The 11,710-nt window shown below is 45.5% G+C and overlaps 1 protein-coding gene across 2 annotated transcripts; it reads right to left on the bottom strand.

The window, feature by feature from the left end:
* Positions 1-1,075: 1,075 nt before the first annotated feature.
* On the bottom strand, positions 1,076-10,722 carry LOC106744034 (U8-agatoxin-Ao1a-like). 2 transcript variants are annotated; one of them, XM_014618431.1, is made up of 3 exons: positions 10,444-10,722; positions 3,394-3,475; positions 1,076-3,185 (listed from the first exon to the last, which is right to left on the bottom strand). In XM_014618431.1, the coding sequence occupies exons 1-3, from the start codon at positions 10,523-10,525 to the stop codon at positions 3,023-3,025; spliced, it is 327 nt and encodes a 108-aa protein (XP_014473917.1). In that variant the 5' UTR covers positions 10,526-10,722; the 3' UTR covers positions 1,076-3,022. The 2 variants fall into 2 exon arrangements, with proteins under 2 accessions (XP_014473917.1, XP_014473918.1); XM_014618432.1 differs by having other exon boundaries at positions 1,076-3,158.
* Between the last annotated feature and the right edge of the window lie 988 nt (positions 10,723-11,710).

The raw sequence follows: 11,710 nt of genomic DNA, 5'->3' as shown, positions 1-11,710 counted from the left end.
CTGTAAATAATTGCGAGCCACTCCGTACGAAAGAGCGAGAGAGTCTATTATGTTCCACACAGACAGTTTAAAATCGCCGTATATAAAGAATCACGAAGGCTACGTGCGCATAACCTGCTGGGTAATCTTTCGCCGCAAGAAAATCGCGTTGTGAGTTAAATCGTACGTCACGATCCAGTTACTTGACCCTGCAGGTCTAGCATGACGTTGCTTCGTCGGCCTGGCGGAGGGAAGAGGTCATCGTGACTCTGAAGGTTCTCAATTGGCTCGGCAGGCGCGGATAGAGAGAAAAAAGAACCGCTCCTTTTTACGCTCATGCTTTTCGTACGACTTACACTCGCCTGCCTCGGAAATTGCCTTGAATCTATATTATGCTCGCGACAATCGAGGCTGGGAAAAACGTTGAAGCCGTGAATCAACTCGAAAAGCCAAGCCATCTCGAAACTAGTCGTTATTGTGTCGCGTTAGTCCGTCTAACGTACACGCAATTAAATCAGTAGCTCGTTAATCTGTGTGCGACAAACTCGGGAGGAGTTGGTGCGGGAAGAAGTGACTCGCATTGTTCGGGAAATTAAAAATTAACGGTGAATTAAAACGACGGTAAAACGACGTTGGATCGTGCGATAAAAGCGAAACTCTTTCTCCACATATATATGTGTGTGTATATATATATATACATATATAATATATATATATTATATTTCCATGATACATCGGTACGTGTACATCCACCTTCGAATACAATGCATAACATTTATTACTGTAGTATTACTTTATAATTCGTATGCGTATATATATAGGTATATACGTTTAAAATTTAAGAGCCAGTACGGAGAAGTATGTAGATTGCGGGCTGTCTGTATCTATATATATATATGTGTGTATACACCGTTAAAAGGTATAGTCTCTTTGTGTTTTAGTTAATTCGCCACAGACATATATATATATAACAATTATCGATTAGTCGGCGACTATACACATAATTTCACGTTCTCTTATTCCGCGTACATATTTCGTCGTGTCCGTACTCAGCGTCGAGAGAGAGATATCTTTCTATCTATTTCTCATTCTTCTTTCTCTCTCTCTCTCTCTCTTTCTCTTTCTCTCTCTTTCTCTCTCTTCGCACCGATCTCAATTAATTCTATCGACTTGTTCGCAATCGTCCTCGACGGGTCGACGGGCGAGAGAGGAACCTACCGACGATCTGATTAGCGAAAGTGGCCGGAAAGGAATCTCCAATCAGAGGACGGTAATTTCCCAAAATTTGTCCGCGCGCGTCTCGTCACCGATGTGCCAATTTTCCGTGCCGTCGCGCAGGAGGACTGCGAAGGGCGCCGAAGAGCGCAGAGAATCGAGCTCGATTCGTCGCGGAAGGACGTCGCGTCGTCCAGAAGACGGCGACTACGAGATACTCGACATTATTATATACGGATAGAAGTCGAGCTGCGATTCTCTGAAGATAGAGACTGTTAAAGAGACTGCGGCAAGGTCGTCGGTGGGAGGGCAGCGATGCGACGCGCGAGAATAGAAACCGATCTCACACTCGAAGTCTCGTACCGATACAATTCTTCGCGCGCATAATGTTGCCGTGTAATACAAACGTGTGACATAATGCTTCCGATATTTTATTCGTGTCGTCAATTTCACAATTTCCTGTTTCTTCGTAGTTCTTATTTTTCGTAATTTTCGCGAAGAAGGGAGGCCGGAGGGTTGACGAATTCCCGGAGGAGAGAGTGCCGTCGTCGTGAAGTACAAACGCAACTTGTTTGATTTTTATCATTCACATATATTCTATACGCATTATCTGAACTCGTGGAGAAATCAGACGACGAGGCTCATGGCCGCCGGATACAAGTGTGTGTCCTATTACAGAGAGTTTAGTCGTCGGTTTCACGACCCCGAGACTTTTATCTCGGCGGAACGGCAGGTCACGGAGAAAGAACGCGCCGAGCGTGAGGAAAGAAACAGTTACAATAAAATATTTTCACACGGTTGCATTCTTCGCGCGTCCCATCCGGAAGATCCGAAGCAGCCGCTGCAGCACAGAGGGGACGATCGATTGATGTGAATCGAGGTCCTTTGAGCGCGCAGTATGCGTTCCCCGGCATCCCCGGCTGTCGGCTCAACGACGATCTGCGCTGACGAGGATGAAACGACGAGGGAAAAAAGAAGTCCCCGAGAGGGTAGGAGGAGGAGGTCGGGCGAATAAAACGGCGGTCGTGAAAACGGAACGAACGCACGTAAGCCCCGGCGTTACATTTTGACACGATGAGCCGGGTAATTCCCGCCGAAAAGTCGCCGTTCAATCAGCGCGAGGATCAGACGCTGCACCGAGACCGGTGCTCGTTAATCGACTGCACTTCCTCCCATCCTCCTATCCGTCTCTCGTAACCGGAGCTACGGGAAGGGACAAGGACTCGTTAGCCGACTACTAACTGAGAATGATCGGTGCAGCGTATCCCAGGTATCGAATATCGCGAGAGAGGTAGTCGTGAAAGATCGCGCGTCGAGAGACCGGAGAAAAGGGATTTTCTCACAGAAAGGGAAACAACAAAGAAATCGCGCGTGGAAGGATTCTGCGAACGTCGACGTATCTCAGCTGAGTTTCCCCCCGCTTTTTGTAAACAATCGATCCTGATAATCTCGTAATAGTGTGCGCATTCCTCTCTCTCTACCGAGAGGACCTATGACACGCGAAAGAGGAGATCTCATCGAAGCGTATTATCATCGAGGCCATTGTCTTATGTCGAGGATACAAATCGCAAGCGTCGAAAACGTCGTGCCGGTACGCCCGTGGGATAGACAGATACATCGGCTGGGTGAAATTATACGGGAGGAACGTCCGAGTGCTCGAAGGAGGACATCGTCGGAGGACAGTCAATCCGGCGGAGTAATGAAACGAGAAAGAAAAAAAAAAGGAAAGGGGAAAAGAGACGTCAATCGAGATGCAAGGGGAGTTCAAGGAAGACCAACGAAAGGAGAACAGGAGCAAAGGCCGGAGGTGGGGTGGGAGGGGGGAGGCTTAGCCCCACTTCTGGAAGAGACCCATCCGTTGACACTGGCAATTGGAGCCCCAGAGGTTGCAGCGGCAGCTAGAGCTGAAGCAGCAGTCCTTCGGCCGGTGGTCGCAGTTGCCGCCGCGTCTTATGCAGGCCCGCCTAAACAAGTATATCAACGAGGTACGTCTACTCGAGATTAGGGAAATCGAGAGAATGCCTTTTCGAGACATCGAGACATCGAGGCAGGGCGCAGCGGTCAGTTAGAGTTCTAGATATCGTTATTATTATGATGATTATTATACATTTTATTAACGAAAAGATCTCGCCGAGGAAAGTAGTGTGAGGCGGGTAAAGGATGAAGCCGAGGACTGACGAGTAAGATAAATCCACTCACTTTTGCTGCGCCGCGCGCATCAGATTCTCCAAAGCATTGTCCGTATAATCCGAGTCGCCACCGGCTTGGAGACCGTCGTCTTCTGCAAAAATCAAACGAACGGTCTGTTTTAATGCGATGAACATTCGTTCGCTCTGTTCCGCTCGGTTGCCTCGGTCGCGATCGCGCAATATGTACATATGTGTCTTTTTAAATTGTTTATTAATAAATACACGCTAGACATAAAAAGACAAGTCGGCCGACCAAAGCGATGACCGGCGGCTAAAAATAGATAATCGTCTGACCTTTAACCGTGGAAAAATTGAATAAACAGCCGTAGGCGTTAGATAGCATTTCAATCGGGATGAGGCAAAACTTTATCTTTATACGGATTTTATTACTGTCTATTCCACGTGTGTCTGGAACGAAGTTTTTCCTGAACAACTAACATACGTCGAAAGCATCGCGGGCAATACAGATATTGATGTCTGGTGGTGAAATTGAGAAATTTAAAAAAACGTAGCTTATCTTTTTAACTCATCTGTAACATTTTTATACTTCGTAATTCGCATCGCGTATCGTTAATCATACGCCGGCTTAGATCCACGAACACTCGTGATTCATCGATCCATGATCGCGAAAGATTAATGGGCACTCCTCACTGAAGAAGAGGAGAGCGTAAAAATAGAAGAATATTCTATGTACGTTCTCTTGACACAAAGCAAATAAAGACATTGTAAGCTCCATTTCGCTACTGGGGCGTTCCTTTGGTTCGACGCACGGCTATTGGAGCGAATGTCACCCGTCGTTCCTTTCGGCAAAATTGAATTTGTCCAGCGTTTGCTGATTTCATTCGATCGAACGATACAATGCTATTTCGGGGCACAACGAAGCTTTCTGTGAACGAGCTTTGTATGAACACTACTCCCGATGTCTACAGAGAGGGTGTAGATGCAAATCAACCGACGAGTGTAATTCACTGACAAATTTCGAAGTTATTTCACTTTGGTAAAAGTCTGGGAAGATATTTAATCAGAAAAAAGTACGATCGTTTTTCCTTCATACCTTCTTATATTTTAATATCAGTACTTCCAGCGAAATGCACAGGTTCGGAAGACTATTCGAAAGTGCTAAACTGACTGCAAGACGCAGCGTAACAGCCGAGGAGCTCGTATTTAACATTCTCGTCGGTTCCGTTTTTATTAACACGCTGCTTTGTTTTTGTTACCGTGCAGTCTCACACGGGACAAAATGGTATCTAGAATCCATTAAGGTTATTACCACAAATTTCGTTATACGTTTCTGGAGTTTACACGAGGGAGATGTTCTATCCACGGCGCGAAGCGATGGCGGAACGGAACGTTGCGTCGGAACGGACAGAATGAAATGTTTTTCGTGCTGAAAAATTAACGTTCCGCATTTTTGCTAGCGCGTTTGCTAGAAAATAAACTTAAAGCATTATCGTGTCACTTATACGCCGGCGGGTCGAAATGAAAACGCAGCGAAACGACGAAATTACGATCGTCTGATTGAATGGTGCGATTCACGCGCGCAAATAAATGAGAGAATGATATATGGATGGGACAAAGATCAGGTAAAGAGCGAACGAACAACCGGCCGTAAGTTGATTAATCGTCGCGAGATAATCCTGACGAAGTCGACCTTGCTGAAACGTAGCGCGAAACGCGCAACGACTATCCGTTATTTTTCTTCTTCTTCCATTTCCCTCCTCGTCGCCATTCCCATCGGCGACCTCCGGGATTAAGGTAATCTAAGGACCGCCACCCTTTTGCCGCCCACTTCCTACGCTCTTACGCGAACACTCCAGGGACGCCGCAAATGTTTCAATATTCTTACGGTGTACTGTACCAGGAAATCTTGAAATTACCCACGCTTATGGTGGACGACATGGTCATCCTTTTATTAGCCACTAACGTTAAGATAAAGGTGCACGAGACTTGTATAGACGCGATATCAATCCCATAACAATATCCGCTCTCGCGGATCAATACTGAGTCGTCTGACATTTTAGAATTTTACGGTGCGGAGAAATTGCTAAATTTGCTTCCGAGTTTCGACGCTTTATGACGTCTCGTGAATGTATCAGTTCACTTCTTCAGTGTGAAAAGCGACCCGAAACTTCGAATTAAGGAAGCGAATTAGAGATTTAATTTTAATGCTACTTCGAAGCTACAAATGCTCTCGATATTTCGATTATTAAATTCATATGAGTTTTCAAAACAACCTATTTTGAAGCTAAAAACAACGAAAACGGAAAACAGCATCATCATTGTCAAAGTAGAAGTGAATGATATCATTAAAATTAAATTTATAATCTACCTTAATTTCTACTGTTGTAGAATCGTAAGAAAACTTTGATTTAATTTAATAACAATTAAATTTAATTTAATACAGGGCGAAAATTTTGACTCGGATGTGTGGCGGAAATAAATTCTCTCGAGTTACGAGCGATGGATAGTTGGGAATTTCACGAGTCCTGAATCTGCCACCGAGTTTGATCGTGGAACTCTGATATCGAATTGCCTGTTCGGCTGAAATGATCGTTCTCTCAGTGGAAAATCTATCGGCAATAATTACTCGAAGCTTGTCACAATCATTATTTGTTAAGGAAGATCCACTTTAAGAATTTTTCCATGCCTCGAATTTCATCAAGAAGCTGAATCACGGGACGGATCTCTTGCTTCGACCCGCAATATTGTCGCCATCGTGTGCTTTCTAACCACCATGAGAGATACGAAATACGTGTCGTGCAAATCGCGAACACTCAGTTAAAATTCTACTACTAACGTACCGGTTATTATTCCACAATCCCAAAGAAGACGCCTTTTTGGCAGCGAAGGGCACGTTTCCCGCTGTTACTATCAGCAGTTTTATATTATTGCGCCCGGATATAATAAAATATGGCGAACGACAGTAGAATAAATTTTACTTTATGGCTCGCGAAGTAAAACCGTATTTTATCGTCGACCGAGGGAAGTACATAACCCATATTTACACCGGGCGACGTAGTAATCCAATTATTATGTGACATTTTGCAGTATTCATGTTGCCGTGTGTGGCTCTCGATATATAAAATGTCACGAATAACTCTTTTCTTTTTTTTTTGCGAAATAACGTTCGCGATCTGTCGCTTTTCGCAAACACAACGTGTAAAAGCAAAGAGAATCAAATAATCGAGAATTATGATTAACCGAGGAAGAAACGCAACACGAACGACTTCTTGTCTCCGACCTTGCGAGATATCGAGAAATCGATTAACAATTCCAACGTACGACGCAAGGAAGCCCCGAAAGCAAACGTGGACGTGTAATTAAATCGCCAAGAATGATGACCCGCTTGAAGCCGATTATAGTTTTTTCATTAGAGCTCACTGTTCTTACGCAATCACCATGATTTTCTAATCACCATCTGATCACCATCCATACTCATTGAATCGATGAGATTCGCTGGATTAATTACGTCTGAATTGAATCGAAGAGAGCGCTCAGTGAGAGACAGAATTAACGAACGTCGATCGAATTAACGAACAGACATATTTATTTATCAGCCCGCGATCCGCCATGATTGATCCTCCTTGACGCGCAACCTCAGTAACTACGAGACCACTAGTACACACGAATCTGTAAATTAACGCACCCATTAAATATTCGGCGTTTTAAAAGTAGGGCGAACAAAGATATGAAACAAGAGAAAGCGAGGAAGCTCCAGCGAATCGATCGTCCGGAAGCTGCCATGCATACGTGCCATAAAAAAGTTGTACGCCACGCCGGCACGTTTTGATTCCTAATTCATTTCACCGGGATGAAACCGACGGTGGTGCAACGTTGAGCGACGTCGAAAATTCAACCCGCTCGCGTCCGGTTTCCGGTTTCTCCGGCCGCTAAAAGAGCGATATCGAATAGCGTGATGCGCTTTAGCTCGGCATTTAACTACAGTGCGCGCGATTAATTCGTTTCGCGGGTGTGCAACGAGACGGCCATAATTCATCATTATTACCTCCGTGGACCCCGCAATTTCGAACTACGCCCACGCTACACCGATGGCAGCTGTTTAACTAAACCGTGCGGCGGCTTTAACGCGGGCCGTAATAATTCAATCGGCGCACAGTCGTCCGATCATGCATTGACCGGCATCACTTGCGACGTACCGCCGCGATCCGGTGCGTCGGTGCGCGATATAAAAATCTATCGGCCTCTGTCTTGCGTCGAGTCTCTCTCTCTCTCTCTCTCACCACCCTCTCTGTAAAAACTCCCGCTTGTCGTCCCGTTCTCTCGAGCTACTTTTATTTCGCTCTCACAATAGCTTCTAATAGATTTACTCCCGACGAATGCATATGAACCGCACTCGACTGGACACGTGCGATGTGCCTCATAATAGTAATTCACCCTCTCTCTCTCTCTCTCTCTCTCTTTTTCCTTCCTTCATAAAAATTCTCGCTTATTGTTCAGCTATCTCGAGATACTTTCATCTCACTTTCAATAGTTTTTAGTAGATTTATTTCCGATGAATATACGTGTATCGTTACGCGAACCGCACTCAACATCGCACACTCGCCATGTCTGATAACAATAATTCGCCCTCTCTGTCTCTCTTCATCGTATAAAAATTCTCCGTTTATCGTCCCGCTCTCGAGATACATTCATTTAAGTTACAGTAACTTCCAATAGATTTATTGCTGATGAATGACACATGTATCGTTGTGCGAATCGCGCTTGTTCGCGCACACGCAATAACTGATATTAATAACTCTCACTCTCTGTCTTTCCCCCTCATCTCGTATTCTCTTTCCCCGTTTGGTAATCGCGAATTCCACGGTTGAGTACGCGGTCGTGAATGAATGAAAGACGAAAGCAACGCTTTGACGGGTTTGCAGGCTTTAAGCGCGAGTTTCGAGATATTACAACGCGTCGGCGAACAAAGCGCGCGCGTCTCGGTAGAGTCTGCGAGCTCCAAGTCTTTCCTCCCTCAAAGTCTTTCCGGTTAATTCCGGTAACGTTAAATACATTATGATACGCTAGCTAGAGAGTTTGCCAACTTTCGAGAGGTTTGCCGCGCGTCTCCGAAGAAATGTAATCGTCGTTATAGTAATTCTTGTTTACCGCTATAAGATTCGGGGGAGATTCAGTCTCGCGAAGGAAACGCGATAAAAAGATCGATAGTGTGTTCGACGAGCATTTTAAAGCGATCTCGAGCATCGTGCGGAGCAGATATTAGTTTCATAGTTCGGGACCGCACGGGACGGCGCATTTTAACAATTGGGAAACTTCACTCGCGCAAAACTGCTGTGGCCTTGTCGCTCTTTGCTATTCAAATTTTATTTAAGAATAATATTTGTTTACACGGACGCGCGCATACGTGTTGTGTACTTACGGGAAAATCTCCGTGTATTCTTTTACAGAAAGAATTTCCGTCGCCCAACGGAATAAATTTAATAGAAAATTTCATGCATACATATTAGCTTCAGAAAGGTCGTGAACTCTCTTTCGTTCTCGAGAGAAGTTGCGTGAAATGAATTAACGGGAGGAACTGTCTGTATTTTTTTAAAAACGGCGTAAAAGAAACGCGTAAAAATGTGTTTATTTTCAACAATGTTACGTGAGGCGAAGACTATTTTTATTGTCGGTATATTGCACGCTGCGATAGTAGTATCTAAAAAAAAAAAAAGGAAAAACAACAGAAAAAATTCTCTTAAAAAATACAATTCGTGCAGAAGAGGAGGAGAAACGACGTAACCGTTTGCTTTTTACCGTTTTACCCACGTTTAGGTTGGGGGTGAGGAATCCCGTTGAAGCTAAATAGCTTTCTATAATTAAGAGTACGTTCCACACGAGGAATTTCCTGTCTCTCGGACGAGCCGAGCTCGGTACGTAGGCTGAGTCGAGCTTTTTTAACACAGGTTGCGTAAGAGCACTCCCTTAGATTCTCACCTGACACTAACTTTTTGCGTTGGAATCGTGTCTCCCGGACGTCTACTGTTTACGAACCAATCGAAATCGCCTCGGACATGTAGATCTAAGCACCTGTTATGAAACTGTTCGGAATGGATTCCGATCGGGATCATTCAGCCACTCTCTAGATTCCCTCTCGTATCTTATAGAGAATAATTAAACGATTCCGATCAAAATTAATTCCGAACAATTCCACGACATGCGCTTTATATTAACAGTCGCAACTCGGAACTTACCGCGGATAAAACATTACGATCCCCGAAGTTAGAATCAGACGTGAATTTTTCAGCTGACACGTTATTACGAATCTAACATCGCGTATGATTCAAGTAAAACATTCAAACCTAATTCGAAATACGAGCGAACGACTGTTATTGCGGATCGTAATACAATGTTTACATTTTCTCTCCCCGAGTGTCAACTTAGATAGACTCTTCCGCGCGAAGGTTAATTAAACGCCAACTCGAGGAGTTGAGGACGACGCGTCTCTCTCGCCGAACTTTCCGCAGTGCAAACGTACACACTGACTGACAAGCCTTGTCGAGGAAGATTTGCGTAGATCGTCGCGCGAAAAGGGATCCGCGGACTACATTCTCAGCCATATTCCGCGCGAACGGTACATTGCACGGAGAAAAGAAAGGACCGTTTGATTTTTCTATTTTACCCACGTTTAGCCTGGAAAAATCCCGTTGAAGCTAAGTAGCTTTCTACAATTAAGTGTACGTTTTTCACGAGCGACGCGAAGAGGGTGAATTCGCGAGGCACAGCGTTCTGCGCGAACGAGACTCCTTCCGCCCGCTGATGACCGGCATTCGCACAGGAAACGCGTCCACGAATGTGTGATACAATTTCCCCGTGCAGGATCCCCACCACCCGGGCGAGAACGAAATAATCCTGCGACATCGCGCACCACCGCGAGCCGGAGAAACGCGAGACCGAGGACGACCGGTCGTGATTATCCTGCGTATATCCTAAGTCGTCACGAGAGGACATTTTCCCTCGTGTATCCTGCGGAGCGTCTCGTGCTCTCGTCGCGTACAGGAACACGACGACTCGATGGCCGACACTCGAGAAAAGAAAACGAGAGAAGGAAAGGACTCACCCTCGTCGAAATAAGGACTGGCGAAGCTCCTGTCGGCCAGGACGACCAACAGGATAGACAGCCACAGCAAACAGGACCTCATGCCTACGACGCGGCTCACTCGTAACGTCGTTCGCAGGTTCGCCGGCGACAGGTGGAAAGGTCCTCGAAGGCGAGAGAGAGAGAAAGAGAGAGAGAAAGAGAAACGAGATACGACAGACGCAGAAAGCTCCTGCTCGTCCTCCGCTCGGCAAACAATGCCACCCTCGACTACCACCGGGTACTGGAGTGCGAGTGAGGGTTTCCCCGTGGCCGTGGAGTTTATATAGACGCGGGAGGCGTGGCGATGCGCCCCCACGAGGATAGATGGAAGCAGAGCTTGAGCTTCGGGATCAGGCGCGAGCTTCTCCACGCGCGTTTTCCCTCGCATTGTCCGACTCTGCCTGAGTCGGCGGTGTCCTCCCCGTGGACACAGTAGGGAGCGAGATCGTTTTCGGCGTAGCCTCGATCGCGACCGCGACCGCAGGTACTCGCGGAGAGGAGCAACTGGTTGCGAAGCAACTGGTATCTAAGCTTTCTCTCTCCCCCTCTTTATCGATCACAGGGTCCTTTGGAGTCCTTTGTACAAGATTGACCCTGTAATTAAGACCAGGAGCGTTACGGCATGCAAAATGAGAGTCCCGAGAACACGAAGGCGTGTAAATAAATAGTAAAGCGGATGTTCGAGATAGCCGGTACAGCTTTGTGCGCAATGTTTGTTTTATCGTCTCTACTAATGTGATCCGTACAGCACGACGTTTAATTTCGTCCTTGATTTCCCCTCCTGCATGCGCGTCCAGTTAAATCCTTTCCACACAGTCGTATTTTCGTCGTAATCGTTATTAATGCGCTTCTTTGTATGTTCCGTGTGTTTTTTTTTAATTTTATCTTTATGTACTTCTTTTTTCTTTTTTACCGATGTTCCCCGACTTTTCATATTTCCCTATCTATTCTTATCCCGCAAAAGCAATTTTTATGGAGATAATTAAAAACAGCAAGTAAGCTATTAACTGGTTGACCAGTTCTCGTAATTACGGGAGGAGTTCCCATTTTATGCGCTCGAGAGAAGATAAAATTTGCTTCTCGAACAATGAAAAAAAGCAAAAGCTCTCGTTTCGCGATCCTGGATAGCTAATTTAAACTGAAAATTTCGAGATAAGTAGAATAACCGGATGGAAGGAGGAGTTACGTACGACCGCCACGGCCTTTCTAGTGTTAACAGATCGGTATCAACAAACGTGTCTTCTCT

Source organism: Dinoponera quadriceps, unplaced genomic scaffold (genome assembly GCF_001313825.1).
Source record: "Dinoponera quadriceps isolate SergipeBrazil2010 unplaced genomic scaffold, ASM131382v1 scaffold1252, whole genome shotgun sequence".
In the NCBI taxonomy this organism is placed as follows: domain Eukaryota; kingdom Metazoa; phylum Arthropoda; class Insecta; order Hymenoptera; family Formicidae; genus Dinoponera; species Dinoponera quadriceps.
Note: the sequence above shows the minus strand (reverse complement) of the source record. Positions and strands in the feature narration are given on the sequence as shown.

Bases quoted from the DNA above. Each gene is read 5' to 3' on its own strand.
- LOC106744034 (XM_014618431.1), bottom strand. From the start codon at position 10,525: ATGAGGTCCTGTTTGCTGTGGCTGTCTATCCTGTTGGTCGTCCTGGCC. The intron at 3,476-10,443 runs GTGAGTCCTTTC...TGATTTTTGCAG, and splicing joins CAGTCCTTATTTCGACGAGG to AAGACGACGGTCTCCAAGCC. The intron at 3,186-3,393 runs GTGAGTGGATTT...AATCTCGAGTAG, and splicing joins ATGCGCGCGGCGCAGCAAAA to ACGTACCTCGTTGATATACT.